This window comes from Onychostoma macrolepis, chromosome 11, assembly GCF_012432095.1.
Source record: "Onychostoma macrolepis isolate SWU-2019 chromosome 11, ASM1243209v1, whole genome shotgun sequence".
In the NCBI taxonomy this organism is placed as follows: Eukaryota; Metazoa; Chordata; class Actinopteri; order Cypriniformes; family Cyprinidae; genus Onychostoma; species Onychostoma macrolepis.
The window spans coordinates 2,647,409-2,665,226 of record NC_081165.1 but is presented as its reverse complement, the minus strand read 5'-3'; the positions used below and the strand labels follow the sequence as shown (position 1 = coordinate 2,665,226).

At 38.7% G+C, this 17,818-nt stretch overlaps 2 protein-coding genes across 3 annotated transcripts in view; one reads left to right on the top strand and one right to left on the bottom strand.

Annotated features, from left to right (window-relative positions):
* apc2 (APC regulator of WNT signaling pathway 2) overlaps positions 1 to 12,002 on the top strand; it is a 44,117-nt gene extending 32,115 nt beyond the window's left edge. For both annotated transcript variants that reach the window (XM_058792300.1, XM_058792299.1), the window contains 8 exons: positions 1,545 to 1,634; positions 2,276 to 2,657; positions 3,341 to 3,439; positions 3,564 to 3,703; positions 4,034 to 4,111; positions 4,268 to 4,384; positions 4,531 to 4,745; positions 4,832 to 12,002. In XM_058792300.1, coding sequence (XP_058648283.1) covers positions 1,545 to 1,634; positions 2,276 to 2,657; positions 3,341 to 3,439; positions 3,564 to 3,703; positions 4,034 to 4,111; positions 4,268 to 4,384; positions 4,531 to 4,745; positions 4,832 to 10,406 — 6,696 coding nt within the window. In that variant the 3' untranslated portion in view covers positions 10,407 to 12,002. The remainder of the gene's footprint in view (positions 1 to 1,544; positions 1,635 to 2,275; positions 2,658 to 3,340; positions 3,440 to 3,563; positions 3,704 to 4,033; positions 4,112 to 4,267; positions 4,385 to 4,530; positions 4,746 to 4,831) is intronic.
* Positions 12,003 to 14,068: 2,066 nt separating this feature from the next.
* On the bottom strand, positions 14,069 to 17,182 carry c11h19orf25 (chromosome 11 C19orf25 homolog). The gene is made up of 2 exons (XM_058791668.1): positions 16,982 to 17,182; positions 14,069 to 15,243 (listed from the first exon to the last, which is right to left on the bottom strand). Exons 1-2 carry the CDS (start codon positions 17,121 to 17,123, stop codon positions 15,059 to 15,061), a joined length of 327 nt encoding a protein of 108 aa, XP_058647651.1. The 5' UTR covers positions 17,124 to 17,182; the 3' UTR covers positions 14,069 to 15,058.
* Positions 17,183 to 17,818: the final 636 nt, after the last annotated feature.

Here is a 17,818-nt window from a genome sequence, read left to right as displayed (position 1 = left end):
CAGGTAATGGATGGAGGTTGTAAAAAAGAATTACTGTATATGTTATATAACAGAGCTAAAAGTAAAAGTTCCTTTTGCAGTTGTTATTTTCAATTACAAACATGATCAATAGTAATCATCATGAATTAGTCTCAAGTAATACATTAGAAGTGTGGTTTACACTATAGTGTAGCATAACTGCTCTGTTACATAAAAAAATGTATATTAAATATTTATTGTAATTTAATAAAACTTGTTATTAAGTATTTTACTAATGGAACATGATGCAGTATTTGTAGTACCATAAGATATTTCTGCAGTGGCTACTCTTATTCTTCTAGGATTTTCTTTGCACAGCTTCACATCCACCCAATCTCACCTGGCGCTGTCTCACAGCATATGCTGGCACTCAGTGTTGCTATGCAGAAAACAGGGTATGCCCTCCGCAAGCTGCCTCCTATTGGCTGCTCAGTGACTGGGATGCTTGGCAAGTGTGAAGTTGTCATTTTAAAGCAAAGTTCTCTGAGACTAAGGGATTCCCACCGCAACACAGTTATCTGTCTGCTCAACACTGCACCAGACTGACCATGAGCTCTTGAGGCATACTGTTTAATAAGGCTTATGATATCTGAAATGATGAAACCTGCAGTACAAGGTTGCCACTTAAATTGTATGCAGCGAGTAAAGCTTTAGATGTGTGCTTATTGAGCACTTATATTCTGAAGACTCTAGAATATTATTCAAGACATGTCTGTGTCTTTTCTTGTAATCTGGTTGTCTTGAGATTGTATTGTAGCTGGTGCCAAACGTTGCCATAGTGATGGGTTTGAGCATGAAAGAACGAATCAGGTCTTTGGCACTGGTGCTGATTCACTCTCCATATGCAAATATTGTGCACATGCTCAAACAGTTTTTAAACAGAAAAAAAAAAGGTCTGGCTTGAAAGGGTATTTGAGCAGTAAGTTAGAATTAAAATTATCATAGCACTGGGTACAAAATATTAGACCATGCTGCATATGGAAACGATGAAGATGACGATTTTTCAGTTGGTTTTAACTGGTGTTAAGGTGATGTTATTAAGTTTCCCTTAAGCTCTGTAGCAGAATAGCCACAGGTGTAATTCATCACAGATACTACACTGTAAAAAAAAAAAAAAAAAAAAATTGAGCCAACTTAAAATTTTAAGGCAACCAGCTTCAGCAGATTTTTGAGTTTGCTCAACTTATTTTTGTGGGAGATTCTCAAATTTTTGTTGTATAAACTTAAAACGACAAGTTGAGAAAACTGCTGGTTGCCTTAAAATTTTAAGTTGGCTCAACTTTTTTTCTTTTTTTTTTACATTGTACGGACACCATGTTTGACTGCCATTTTTTCTTTATTTTGAAGAATATATACCCTCTCAATATGTGTGTATCAGTCTTAATACAGCACACATTTTCAGTACTTCGCTGATACTTTGCTGCTTTAATAAATATTAATGTGTTAAATAAGACATACAAACCAAATTTCCAAGTGTCTTCTGTACTAAATAGGAACAAATAATAAACCATATCCTCTGTCCACAGAGCACCGAGTGCCTCTCAAAAGCATCTGTGTCTGACATGGATACCGGAAATACTGGTACTTTGGAGGCCCCTGGAGAAGCAGGGAGCAAAGTAAGACCATTATGTTTTTTTTTGTTTGTTTGTTTTTTTAGTTTGTCAGTATTACTAAATGTAATCTGGTTACATACAATGATATTTCGAGATTTAAAAAATCACAGAAGAATCACTAGGAAGCTTACAGATCAGGTTAGAATTTAACTATATACTAAAGGGCAATATTAGCCTTTCTGTAAACACAGCAGTCTATTTATTTGTACTTCATATTATATTTTAACAAATGCATTAAAATAAATGTGAACATTTATGGTGGCCTGCACAGCACTGTGTGTTAGTCTTGTGACCATCTGTCCAGGGTATTTCCTTTTTTTTGGCCCGAGATGCTGAAACAGGCTCCAGCATCTCTGCAACCCTACATAAAGCACAATTTGGAGAACAAATGGATGGTTTCCTTTAAAATCATAATGGTTACCTAGTATCCATAGGCGCATAGGCGTTTACCTATGTTAAATTAATTTACTACATTTAACACAACATTGGATGTTCAGCCAACAGCATTTAATTTCTGACCTTATATGCAGTATTCATATAGTTTTAGTTTGAATATACTTTCATGAAAAAACCCCCAAAAAAAACAATTGTGCAATAATGAAGTCTAAAACAGCATATATAGTTAAATTGTGTTTGGGTTGCAGGTGGAGATGGTGTTTTGGCTGCTGTCCATGCTGGCCTCTAGAGATCGAGAGGAGATGTCCCGTACCCTTCTGGCAATGTCAAGCTCGCAGGAAAGCTGCATTGCTATGCGTAAGTCTGGTTGCGTCCCACTGCTTGTGCAAATACTACATGAGGGTGGCACTGGGGAGGCAACTGGGACAGGAGGCTATAGTCGGGAAGCCCGTTCGAGAGCCAGTGCTGCCCTGCACAACATTGTGTACTCACAGCCAGATGAGGGCCAAGCACGACGCGAGATGAGAGTTCTTCATGTGCTAGAGCAGATCCGCTCACACTGCGAGAATGGCTGGGACTGGACTGAGAACCATTTAAGTACCCCCTCTCCTGGTGGTGGCAAAACCACAGGTGAGCCCTGGTTAAGTTACAGTCAATGTGTTATATCATGTAAGAGTCATTTGTTATGAATAATATTATTATTTGGTTTGTGTATATCAAGTTCCAAACAAAAAGACAAAGCGTATACATAAAAGTACTGTTAGTAGCCTACTTTACCTATAAGTATCAGATTACTTTCTTATAAGTACTTACTTTAAGCATCAGATTAGAGTGGTTGGTCCCACTTTATATTAGGTGCCCTTAACAACTGTGTACTTACATTTAAATTAATAATTTGGTACAATGCACTTATTGTGTACATACATGTTTTACATTGTACTTATATTTTTAAAAATACCTATATGTAGTTACATCTGTAATTAATTTCTGTAATTACATTTATAATTACACTGTTGACCCATCCCTTACACCTACCCATACCACCAAACCTGTCCCTAACCTTACCCGTATCCCACCTCAATTGCAGCAAAAGTGTTTTGCAATACAATATGAACACAATAAGTACATTGTACTTATTTTTTGATGCAAGTACATAGTAGTTGACCGAGTGGTTCAGTATGGTGATTTAGTTTAGTTTTTATATATTAATTAAAACATATTTTGTTGATTTCCTGAAAAAAATGTCGTCATACATGCTGTTAGTGCAATATGAAAATATTCATACAAGTATACATTTACTTTGATATCCACAGAAATCCCTGAGCCAGTGGATCCCCAAATGTGCCAGGCCTTGTGTGCAATAATGAAGTTATCTTTTGAGGAAGAGTACCGTAGGGCGATGAATGAACTAGGTGTGTGTGAATACATTTTCTCTAAATAGACCAAAGAGCAATAGAGTGTATGCTGTAGTTGTAAATAAGTTGTAAATACAGTGATGTGAAAACACAATGAAGAAGCTTTTTGTGCATCTTTTAGGGGGCCTGCAAGCCATTGCAGAGCTAATACAGCTGGACCAAGAACTGTATGGCATGCAAAATGAGCCAATCAATATGGCCCTCCGGCGTTACGCAGGAATGGCACTCACAAATCTTACATATGGAGATGTTGTAAATAAGGTAAATAATTTTGAAATCATTGCATACAAATGTGGAATCGTGTAAAAATGAAAGACACTGCTGTTTGTACAGTCATCTCATCTCATACCTTTATAATAATGTAATCAGTGTCCAAACTGGCTATAAATGTTTTTACTGAAATATATGTAAAATTAAATATTGTCAGATAATTAAACGAAATATTTTATCTTTGGTACCAGTTAATTTTGCACTCTACATATAATATTAATTGTTAATAATGCATATATACGGTACCAGGCTTACAACTTACAAATGCAATATTTTGCCTTCATGTGATGTTGACAAAATGCTCTTTATTAACTTTATCAGGCTACTCTTTGCTCAAAGAAAAACTGTCTTCAAGCCGTTGTTGCACAGCTTGCATCTGATAGCGAGGAATTACAGCAGGTACTTTTCCAGCAAACCGTCACTCCTTTATTAGCTTTTAGGATGACAAATATTGTGCAACAGCACATTTTTATAGTATTTTTTTATTTGCTTATCTCATTTGTAATTATTGGGCCAACACAACATCACAGCTCTGTGATTTGTCATTGCTTTTAGGTAGTGTCAAGTATACTGAGAAACTTGTCATGGCGTGCTGATATCAACAGCAAGAGGGCTTTGAGAGATGTCGGCAGTGTGTCAGCACTTATGACTTGTGCACTGCAGGCTACAAAGGTACAATCAAAAATTTCTATGTCATCCATTTCGTACATTCAGTAAAACTGAACGTGAGTGATTTACCAATTAAATTGGTGATATTTGTGCTTCAATACCACTCAGAAAGTGATGAGTAATTTTACACGGTCTGGTCTTCCCCACAGGAATCCACTTTAAAGAGTGTGCTCAGTGCACTATGGAATCTGTCAGCACACAGCACAGAGAATAAGGTGGCAATTTGCTCTGTTGATGGTGCTCTCGGCTTTTTGGTTAGCACTTTGACTTATCGATGCCAAACCAACTCGCTGGCCATTATTGAGAGTGGTGGAGGTATCCTGCGTAATGTGTCCAGCCTTATTGCTACCCGAGATGATTACAGGTATCATGTTTATTCAGATTCACAAATTAATCAGAGATCAAAGTTTCCATGACATCACTTAAGTTCTTTCTGTTTTCCTAATTCAGGCAAATCCTCAGGGATCATAACTGCCTTCAGACTCTGCTGCAGCATTTGCGATCTCACAGTTTGACTATTGTGAGTAATGCATGTGGAACCCTCTGGAACCTATCTGCACGAAGTCCAAAGGACCAGGAATTGCTTTGGGATCTTGGAGCTGTAAGCATGCTGCGCAATCTCATCCATTCAAAGCACAAAATGATAGCCATGGGAAGTGCTGCAGCTCTGCGAAACCTCCTCACAAATCGTCCACTTAAATATAAAGATACTGCTGTTATATCGCCAGGATCCTGCATGCCATCCCTCTACATGAGGAAGCAGAAAGCATTAGAGGCCGAGTTAGATGCGAAGCATCTGGCCGAAACATTTGATTCAATCGAGAAGCAAAGTTTCAAGCATCAAAGTATAAACAAACCTTTGAGGCACATTGAGAGCCTAGCAAAAGACTATGCCTCAGATTCTGGTTGTTTTGATGATGATGAGGCTCCTAATGTATCAACCAGCTTGGATACTGGAACCTTCTCCATGCTCTCCATGTTCTTGAACAATTCTAACTTCCTTAATACCCAGCCCCGTAAGCGAGAGGGAGAGCCTGAACAAGACGTCGAAACCTTTCAAACTGAAAATAAAAGGTCACAACCCCCTGATGATGAAGTGTCTGTGGCAGCTGAGAAATTAGCCAAGAAGATCACTAACACTGTGGCTAAAATTGACAAACTGGTGGAAGACATTACCATGCATACATCCTCAGAGGACAGCTTCAGCCTCAGCTCAGAAGATCATTTTGTGGATTGGAATTATGGGCCAGATGAGCTTCACGAGGCACGAGCCATTTCCTGTTCCCCTTGTCATCTTTCTGACACCAGCTCTTTTTCACCTAAAGAGCGTCTCAGCAGAGCACATGCCTTCTTGCATCTTAAAACCGCCAACTCGAGTTTATCCAATGACAGCCTTAACAGTGGCAGCACCAGCGATGGATATTGTGGCAGTCAGGACCAGACTCATATTGTGGCAAAACCAACAGAACAACGACGTCCTAATAAACTTGACCTTAAGGTAACTCACGAAGAACCAGTGAACAGTGGTGTATATATTTCAAGAGTCATGTGTCAAAATGAGATCCCTGAAAGAGATTTTGAGACAAACAAGGATGCAGTTTTGCTTGATTCAGGTTCCACCGATACAGAGAAAAGCCAAGAACCTTTTATATCCACACCTGCAACAGTATCAACCAAGGTGTCTTCAGATGCTAGTATACCAACTGTCAAGTTGTCTCCCTCCTATCAGCATGTTCCACTGATCCAGAGTGTTGCCAAGTTTGGCATTGCAAAAACTGCAATTAATGTTCAGGCAGCTCAAGCAATGCGCAGGCAAGCTTGGGTTCCAACAGTGATGACTGGAGGTAGTATAAGCAAGTTTTCCCCAATATGCTCTGCAAGAAGCCCCACAATAGGACAGCTGGAGACCCCTCAGAAGTATTCTGTAGAGAACACTCCAATATGCTTCTCTCGCTGCAGTTCTCTGTCTTCTCTGTCTTCTGGAGATGGAGCTCTTGATGGACAGAGTCAGACGGAAAATGAGCTAGAGAGTGACTCCTCATTAGAAATCATAGAGGTAGAAGATGTGAATGTTGAGAGAAAAGATGAAGAGGATGAGACACTTGATGACTTAAGTGACAGTCAGTTATTGTTAACTGATCAGAAAATCAGCAGCTCTGATCCAACTGAGATCCCTAGTACAATCAAAAATGAGAAGAGGTTCCTTAGAGGAGTGTCTCCAGTAATTCTTGAGGACAGGACACCATCTAGCTCTTCAGAAAACTACATTCACGAAACACCTCTTGTAATGAGCCGCTGTAGTTCAGTAAGCTCACTTGGCAGCTTTGAATCTCCTTCAATTGCCAGCTCTATTCAGAGTGATCCATGTAGTGAAATGATAAGTGGTACTGTTAGCCCCAGTGACTTACCAGACAGCCCAGGACAAACAATGCCTCCGAGTCGCAGCAAAACTCCATGCTGTGCAGAATCAAGTGGACCAGAAACACAGAATCTTAGTGGTGTAGGAAGCCAGTGGGAAAACAGTTTGCGCAAATTCATGGAAATCGCAGACTTTAAAGAAAGGTTTAACCTACCTCCAGATTTGGACACAATGATCTATTTCACTGTGGAAAAACCAATTGAGAATTTCTCATGTGCCTCTAGTCTGAGTGCCCTCCCTCTGCATGAACACTATGTCCAGAAAGATGTGGAGCTCAAACTTACTCCTTTGCTAAACCAGCAAGACAATGATCCAGAGGATTCTGAAAAGGAAGAGGACATGGATGACCAAGACCAGTATAGTGAAGGCAACTCAGACGATGACATAGAAATTCTGAAAGAATGCATTAATTCTGCCATGCCTTCCAGGTTTAAGAAGGTAAGGCCAACTGTGATGCCCAACCTCTCAAACCAAGTTCTCAACATGCAGAGTCGAAAATCTGCAAATCTACAATTACCAGTGTATATGGTGCTGCAGAACAAAAATAATCAAATGTGTACTGGACAAAAGCTTGGAATGTCTTCAAAAGAAATCTTTCATGATGATTCCTCTTACACTGACTCTGCTGAAGGTACGCCCATCAATTTCTCAAGCACCACTTCCTTGAGCGATGAAACTCTCCAGTATCCACTCAAAACTAAAGGAATAAAAGACTGGCGAAGAAACAAAGAGACACAAGAGCTTATTGACATTGAGGCAAAGAGAATTGAAGACCTACGCATGTTCTCCCGCTTCCACAAACCAACTAAAATGACATGTCAGTCTCACATAGTCACAAACCAATTGAAAAAGACAATCAGACATATGGTACCCACTCAGAGATTACTTATACAGAGTAAAGAGATGGCAGCAAAAATGACCCAGCAAAGGATTCAAAGCCAGTCTCCAGTTCGACAAATTCAAAAGCAAGGACAGAATCTGTCAAAAAGCATGCCACAGTTAGACATTCCTATAAGAAAACAAAACACAAAGGTGTACCAAAATCAGAAAACCTGCTCTCTGAGTCATGCACAGGAAAATACTTTAGCCTTTCAGTCTAGGTATCACCCAACAACTATGGAAGTGGCCATCAGCCATAAAATGGACAGACAGGATGGACTGATGAATAGGACGGGACAGAAACCAAACCAAACTAATGTAATACGCAATGCTAATATACAAGATCAAGTCAACAGTTACCAGTCCCGCCAAAAGGGTTTTCACAGAATCAAGCAAAATCTAATTTTAGAAGAAGCACCTCCATGTTACTCTTTGAGTTCCTCCCTTAGCTCTTTGAGTGATGCAGAATTTGAGGAACATCATGAAAAACCTCAGCATACATGGATAAGGAATAAACATAATATTACATCCAAACCCCAGTGCCCTCCAAAATCACAGCAAGAATGTAACCAGTTTGAAGAGAACAGCTCACCAAGTTCAGTCAGCATGGATTCAGAAGATGATCTTTTGATAAAATGCATAACATCTGCAATGCCTCAACACAAGAAAAAGCAGTCTGCCAGAAAAAAGAAAGCTGAGAAAAAGCACAAACAGAAAGCTACTCTTCAGAAAGCAACAGAGTGGAGCCCTGAAAATGACCTAGATTCTGATGAAATGGCATCAGACAAAGACTCTGATCTCAACAGTGTTGAATGGAGAGCAATACAAGAAGGAGCTAATACAATTATTACCACATTACAAGCTTCAAAGTCCCAGGAACCCTCATCGGAGTCTGAATCAGTTCTGTCATTTATGTCTGGATCAAGCTTTACTCCTAAAGAGAAGAAGGTATACAAAGATGACAAAAATGCTAATAAACCACTTGATTTTGCCCCTCGTAAACCTGTTCCAAACTTTCCTGTGGTCTTCAGGGGTAGAACAGTGATATACACTCCCAAGAAGGAGACAACCCTCTCTCAAATACCACCACCTAAAAAAGTGACACAGAAATCGGATGCCCCTAAAAACCCAAATCTAGCTCAACACAGGTCAAGAAGCCTTCACAGACTGGGTCAACCCATGGACTCCATGCAGTTGTCATTGCCCAAAAGAAGCTCAACGCCACCTGCCAGGATACCAAAGAGCTCATCTTCAGGATCATCTCAAAGTTCAACACCTTCCAGGCATCCTCAGAAAAAAGTAACCTCCCCGACCCTGACCATTAAACAAGGTCCAGAGAAGGTGGCGTCAGCACCATGCAGTCCACCGGACAAAAGAGGAAGCACTTCAAACACTAATCAGAACTCGAAGTCTCCCATAGACAGGAAAACACAGAAATCCCCTGTCAGAATACCATTCATGCAGAATCCATCAAAGCAAGCAAGAAACATTTCACCTTTAGTAACCAACCAGCCCACTAGCATCAGTAGACAAAATACGCAGATGTCAGGGAAAAGAATCCTGCCAGCAAATCGATTGGATTTGGTTCGCATGACATCTACTCATTCAAGTAGTGGTGAATCAGATCGTAATGGCTTTCTCAGACAACTGACGTTCATCAAAGAGTCGTCAAAAGTCTCAAGACGTGATGCTTCTTCACGTTCTGTCCCAACATCACAGCATGCCTCACCCCGAAGAGCAGTTCCAGGGGCCCCAGCAGTTTTCTTATGTTCTTCTCGTTGTCAAGAGCTGAAGGAAGCAGTTCAAGTTCCAAGAAGAATGCCTGTGACTCAAGGACAAAGACAAGTGCAGGAACAGGAGGTACTCAGACAGGACATGGCTCCATCAAGAGCCACCTCCATTGATAGGGACGTCACTGTGAAACGCCCAGCTAGACGTACAAGCTCGGAAAGTCCTTGCAGGGCCTCACAGAGAAATACGCCCGGCCCAAAGCCAAGAGAAAAGAGGGAGGATACCTTCAAAAGATACTCGTCCTCACCAAGCATAAATGTCTTGAGTCGTGTCACCAGCCGCTCCTCTCTTCGCTCTTCATCCTCTGACTCAAGCGGACGAGCTAAAAGTGAAAGGAACACAAATCAGAGGCAACAGAGAGCTGGATCACGTAACTCTGACAAAGTGACCTGGCGAAGGATTCGCGATGAGGACGTTTCCCAGATATTAAAGAGCACCCTTCCACCCACTGCACTGCCCTTGTTGCCTTCACCTGAAGGCCCCAAACAGATGCCACCACCGCTACCAGGAAAACTGCCTACTATTACTCTAGCATCACGGAAAACAAGTGATGCAATTGTTCAAACTGAGGACTACTCAGCCAACAAAACAAATTCAAGCACCTCTCCCACCATTGAAAAAGTTCTTGGCATTACAGAGGAGGCCACAAAGATGGCCCTTCCCAGGAAAATAAGCATGGCCTTTGGGAATACCCTCCAAGATGGGGATTCGGATGGATCTCTAAAAACCTACAGCACAGCATCAACCTCCACCTTTCAGTCAGTGGAAAGTACCCACAGTGGTGGTGTTGGCCATTTCCGACAGAGCTCACCCAGTAAATCTGTCAGAGTTACTCCTTTCAACTACATCCCCAGCCCCATGGTCTGCTGCTCTCCACAGACACATGGTCAAGCACAGACAATGCCAGAGAAGACAGGGGAAAAACATGAAGCATAATCAGTCCACTGTTCCAAGGTTGACAAAGTACTATGCTCCTGATGCTGTAAAAAAACTCAGGTGGTAATGGGTATGGTTCTCTTTACCTCGGATATTTAATGAGTCTTTTGCTTGCCACTGCATCAGAAGTTTTACCTATTTGAAGAAAACAAAAATACAATCTGGATGTGAACAATTACCCATGTAGTATAGAATCTCACTGGATTCACAACATGAACCTAACCCCACCACAAATGAGGGTATACCCATTTTTTTTTATACTTTTGTACAGTGATATTAATCATTGCTTGTGCTACTTGGACAATTAATCACACATGACAAAGACTGTCTCAGAAGTGTGTTATCCACAGATAAATATTACGGCCTACATTTAGAACAATATGCAAACTATTCTTCAAACAACCGTGACAAATACTTTAAAAGACCATGTGCCACCTGCAAACCGGAAAAGACTGTTGTACTCACATGAGAACCATGTATGCACATGCCTTTATGCCACACAGACAGGTTAAACAGCCTCTTGCCTTCACTTATTATTACTGCAGGAAAATATAGCTACAATAGGTAAAATCTGCACAAAATGTCTATGTAATCGTCATGGATATTTAGTGGTAATGTTGTAAATACTGATATACAACTGTAGTCAAATGCTTCCCAGAAGGCAAAATGTAATCCTGCCATTGCTACAAATAGCATGCTAAATACTCACTTATCCACTGTAAACACGTGATGTTGACTTTGCAATTTTTTTGTTTGTTTTTTCATTGAAAATGACAGACTGTAAGTACAACCATGAATCTCTACCCACACATTTGCATTTTTGAATATAAGATTGTTGTAATTGTTGAGTGTTCAGCAAATGTATGTAATACAATTAAGTGGCTGTACATACTCTTGCTTACTGAATGCTTTCATAATGTCATTTTGTGTAGAGTCACGTTATGCTTTAAGTATTTAAAAGCAAGCTAATGAGTAGCAGCTCTGTGTGAGTTGGGCTGAATTCTAACAGACTGCTGTAGAATCTTTAAAATGGCTTCCATTCAACCAAAGCCTATTGCCAAAACTGCAGCTACACAAGCAGATATTTTAGACATATGATCAGTGTAGGTTTCACTATGGCCAATTAGCCAGCACAAAAAGTGTTTGTCTTATTTGGTGAGGTGCAGTATTTACATGGGCTTAGTTTTAACTGTAATATAGCAGCTTCACTCAATTTGTCTCTTTTAGTCAGAAAAGATACATTCTCTCCTAAAAGTAAAGTCATTGATCCCACAAATTCTGAGAATGATACAGAGAACTACAGTGTATTTCAGATGTGTTGTGAGTGCTGATACCAACTGGTGTTCCCACATTAAAGACTTTCTCTGAAGACATTGAAATTGACCAGTAACAGAGCACAGTGTAATGTTGTAAGGACCCTTACAAGTGGTGGTCAGGATAAAGCAATATGATGCAATGCTAAATTCAAATTGACATAAATGGAAAATTGTATGCATATTTGAGAGGTCTTGTCAAAGCATGAATTGGGTTCAGAATGTTGTTTGAAAGAATGTGGTGTTGGCCAAGGGTTAGGGGGTCCTCAAATAAACATTCTCATAAAACCTGTGTCCTTACTTTATCTGAGTGGAAGTCATTTATTTAATGGTAGATGCCTTTTGACTATCTTCAGGGTTGCCAGGTCTGCGTAACAACACTATCCCAACAGCCAATCAAAACAGCCCAAACTAGTCTAATGACCCTATCAGAACTAACAAAACATAAAATATGCCACTCCTGTACCTGTAATATTACAGTCAGTGTTATGTGCCATAAACAATTTCAATATGAAAACCTAATCATAAACACAATCTATTTTCATAAAGGAGCACAAGAGCCTAAAGTTTCTCAGTGCTCCTCCTTCACAAAACTTAACATCTAGCAGAGTTTCATAATTGTCATAAAATATTTTAATACAGACATTTTAGTCAAACAGAAAACTGGGGGGGTTGGGGACCATTTAGAAAGCTCATTTCCTGCAGACTTGGCAATTATTGTCACCCCCTAGAAATTCTTATGAGTAAAATATCTCTGAAGTATATTTCCATTCATATTCACAATTTTGAGCACTCCAGGGTGATTATGAACATGAAATTATCCAGCCATGGCTTCCTGTTTCACAGAAATATAAATAGGAGGGAAAACAAAGCCCAAATTCCCTTAATCATCCATCACAATGAGAAAAACTAAAGAATATTTTTCTGATGTGCAGCAAAAGATAATTGAGCTTCACAAATTAGTGAAGTGGCTTTAAGAAAAGAGCTAGAGCAGTGAAAATTCCCATTTCCGCCATCAGGGCAATAATTAAGAATTTCCAATCAACATAAAATGTTACGAAACTGCCTGGAAGAGGATGTGTGTCTATATCGTCCTAATGCACGGTGAGAAAGAGAGTTTGAGTGGCTAAAGACTCTCCAAGGACCACAGCTGGAGAATTGCAGAAAATAGTTGAGTCTTGGGGTCAGAAAACCTTTAAAAAAAATTGTCAAACAGCACCTACATCAGCACATGTTGTTTGGGAGGGTTTCAAGAAAAATTCTCCTCGCTCATCCAAAAACAAACTCCAGCATATTCAGTATCAGACACGACTGGAACTTCAAATGGGACTGGCTTCTATGGTCAAATGAAATTAAAAAAATTAGCTTTTTAGCAGCAAACACTCAAGATGGGTTTGGTGAACACAGAGATAAAAAGTACCCCATGTGTACAATGAAATATACCGCTGTATTTTTGATGTTGTGGGCCTATATTTCTGCTGGAGGTCGTGGGCATCTTGTTTAGACACATGACATCATGGATTCTATCAAATACCAACAGATAAAAAATCAATAAGTGACTGACTCTGTTAGAAATCTTATAATGGGCCATGTTTGGATCTTCCAACCGTACAATAATCCAAACACAAACCTCAAAAACAACAAAAAATGGGTCACTGAGCACAAAACCAAGCTTCTGCTGGCCATTCCAGTCCTCTGACCTGACCCCTGTAGAAAATGAGTGGTGAACGAGAATAGCAGCACGAACATGGAGCTGGGAATCTAAAGGGTCTGGAGTGATTCTGGAAGAAGGAATAGTCTCTGATCTCTTGTCAGGTGTTTTCTAAACTCATCAGGCATCATAGGAGAAAATTTAGAGCTGTTAAACTTGCAAATGGATTTTTCAAAAAGTATTGAATAAAAGGGTGCCGTTAATTGTGTCCAATGTGTATCAGAGAAAAACATTTATTTCATAATGATATTTCCCTCAATTTTAAATTCTTATTATCCAATGAAAGGTTAGATTTTTGTGAATTTTTTAAATAAAAGATCAAAAGGATCAACAATACAGATTAATTTTCACAGCCTTCTTTGATCATATTTACCAAGGGTGACGATATTTTTGGCAATGAGTGTATATCATAAAGTAGCCTTGCTTTTATTAACCCATCATTTTGCCAATAGGCTCTTTTGTTCTTACTTTTGTTGTTGTTGTTGTTGTTGTTATTAACTAGACTGCTGCCTTCAGTTCATAAACCTAAATGAGATTTATGTTCAGTAACTAAAAAGTTGAAAGTTCCTTGCGATGTTAAGTGAGACAACAGAAATACTGTCAAATTTAATACAATCTGTTAATTCACTGAGTTTATTAATCAGACTCTGTGCTACTGCTTTGAGTTTTTTTTACTGGCCAATTATGGACCACAGCTTGAGAACCAATGCACGAAAGCCACAGAAATCACAAGCTGTGAGATCTTTACATTTTAAAATTAAGGATTTTTGTATAGATAATTAGTCCCTTAGCAGGCTATTAATCTCCACTTTAACACACGTCACTGTGAATATATACATACATATAAATTTAGGGTGACAATATGTGCCATTTTTCCTGGACGCGTCCTGGCCAGTATTTCTATATTGCCTAAAATATCTAGGTTTTGGCTTTGTTTGTGACCGATGTATGACATCAGACGGTTCCTTATGCTTTCAAATCGCTCTCGAGGTACTTTGATGTCAAACTCCGATCGGTCTGAGCCATGGCGCTTTAAGTCGAACACACCTAATAAGTACGCATATCTGCATCGCTTTGACCGTAGATCCCACCTTCTCACACACCATGATTGTTCCATTATGTACAATGCCTGCATGTTATTGGTCAAACTACTTTTCGATCATTACCTTCAGCAAGAATGAAAACAAAGCCAAAACAAATCCTGGCAAGGACGTGTCCAGGAAAAATGACACGTATGGTCACCCTAATATAATATATACAGTCTACCCTGAACAATTCCAGTCATCAATAAAATCAAGAAAGCTTGGATTGTGAAAATTAGATGCAAATTACATTAATGAAAAATGCATTAAGACTGCACAACTTGTGAAATGGACTGCACTTATACAGTACTGAACACACACAACACATTAACATTGACCAAGTAGATTTAATAAAAAAAACAGATCAGCCAGAAATATCATGAACATAAATTGAAAATGTCAGAAGTGTCCAAGTGGCACATTTAGAGCGTTATTATGATGACAGCTTAGCAAGAGGAAAGGCTCTTTCGTGGAAATTAAGTGCCATGCTCAAATCATCAGCTACTGAATGAGCAAATCTCAAGTTCAAAAGCTACAGGCGAGTTTTCACAGAGCGCTCCTCTTCACCTCCATCATGCCGTGCTCCAAAGACTCCCCAGCCGCACGCAGCTCATCTCTCCGCCGTGTGAGATTGCCACGTTCCTCTTGCAATCGCTCATGCAGCTCTATGTAGCGTCTGCTCTGCAGGTATCTCACCTCCACTTCGCTGCTGCTGGAACTGGTTTTCAGATCTGAAAAGTCAAGGCCAAATATTATATTATGCTTGCAAAGGTGCAGTCGCACTAGCTAACATCCATGTCCAAGAAGTTGGCCTACAAGATTCAATAATACATGTAATCACTAATTACTCCACTGTTATTTAAAAAAAACAAGTAAAGACATGGGCTTAAAAAACAGACAACTTCAGGATTCTAATATGTGACCCTGGACCACAAAACCAGTCTTAAGTCTCTGGGGTATATTTGTAGCAATAGCCAAAACTACATTGTATGGGTCAAAATTATAGATTATTCTTTAATGCCAAAAATCATTAGGATATTAAGTAAAGATCATGTACCATGAAAATATTTTGTAAATTTCTTACCGTAAATGTATCAAAACTTAATTTTTGATTAGTAACATGCATTGCTAAGAACTTCATAGGCGAGTTTCTCAATATTTTGATTTTTTTGCACCCTCAGATTTTCAAATAGTTGTCTCTCGGCAAAATATTGTCCGATCCTAACAAACCATACATCAATGGAAAGCTTATGTATTCAGCTTTCAGATGATGTATAAATCCCAATTTCGAAAAATTGACACTTAAGACTGGTTTTGTCATCCAGGGTCACATATCATTCGGTCTGTATGGGACTAACATGACCAGGTGAACAAACACAACACACAAAAGAACAGAACTTCAAGTTACCAATGAAATGATGAATTGGATTAACATTACCAGGTGAACAAACAACACTAGAATAAGGACAAAAATGTGTTTGTATATAGGAAAAACGTTCTCTATACGCTCCTTGTTATATATTAGAGACTGACATTACTTAAAGTAACGATAACTTGCAGTTCTGTAATGGCTGGAATACATTGCACCACAGTGTAGTTCCTGATCTCAAGAGAAAATGTAACTATTTTATTAGATGCCCCTTTCATATGAATTTTTATGATGTGATTTGTTAGAAAACAAGCAAGCATAAAGCATCACGTCGTAAATCCTTGTAAGCAGACTGTACCAAAACGTATGAATGGAATCATGCAAAAAAAAAAAAACAATAGCCACAAATTCACCAAAAATACTGAAATAAATATGAATTGCTGTGAGATTGCGTTAGTAAATTTGAGCCAGCCATAAAAATACTGTATGGGTCAAAATGATAGATTTTTCTTTTATGCCAAAAATCATTAGTATATTAAGTAAAGATCATATTCCATTAAGATATTTTGTAAATTTACTACTGTAAATATATCAAAACGTCATTTTTGATTAGTAATATGCATTGCTAAGAATTCATTTGGACAACTTTAAAGGCGATTTTCTCAATATTTTGATTTTTTTGCACCTCAGATTTCAGATTTTCAAATAGTTGTATCTCGGCCAAATATTGTCCGATCCTAACAAACCATACATCAATGCAAGCTTATTTATTCAGCTTTCAGATGATGTATAAATCTCAATTTCGAAAAATTGACACTTAAGGCTGGTTTTGTGGTCTAGGGTCACATATTGTATTGTATAAAGAGCTATATAATTAAAGATTAGTTGAATGAATGAATGATACATACATACACATTTGTTTTGTTTTTTTACTTTTGTATGTTAATTGTCTTACAATTAATAGCAATAACTTATTTTTCAGATATATTAATTTCCCTGTATTGCTGTATGAAACAGCAAGCGCTGTAACTTATTTGTGGTTAATAGAGCGGGTGTTTTAAGTCAAAGTGCTGATATCCTCGTCTGTCCGGTAACGGTACCTTCAGCAGAATCGTGTGAAACGGTGAACACCGGATCGCTGGGACAGGCTCGGTTCACGTCCTCCATGATCTGCTCCACGGTCGGCGGATCCGGTCTGGACGGCAGCACCATCCGCTTCTTGCTTTTGGAACCAAAATTCATCCTGACTGGAGACGCACCAGCTCCGATTTTAAAGAACAAGGATGTGACATTTATACAGCATTAGTGTTCATGTTGATGGGCATACTGTACACTGTCAAACAATCTCAACTAGTTAAAGACTGAACATATTTCACATGTAAACTGTTTACTATGAGCGTCAGAGCTGACACGTCAGAGGAAGATTCTTCGATTTCTACGAAGATCTTTGTGATGATTGTCGCCATCTTTCGACTCGGAGTAAAACAGCAAACATTTGTAACACTACAGTAAAAGACGACAGTTACAAGAACACAAGCTGAGATCAATTTACAGCAACACAGACGTACAAATGATCTCACGACAAAAAAAATAATTCAAAAAGTTTATATGATCTACAATCTTAGGTTTGTATGATTGTATGCAGTATAATTTATTTTTCTAATGGGACGCTTCAGTTTGCTAAGCTTTTATGAATCAGATATTTTATAGCCTAAATAAATAACTTTTTTATGTCCAGTATTAATTCAAAATTTCACAATATATATTATTTTTATTATCTATTATTATTATTATTTCACAATAATATAGTAATTATTTATAGAATAAATATTTGTGTATCTTAGTAAACAAAAACGACGAGCATGGTGACAGTGAAAATGGTTTCTATTGCACATTTTCATCTAAAAAAACTCAACAGTTGGATATATTCCATTCAG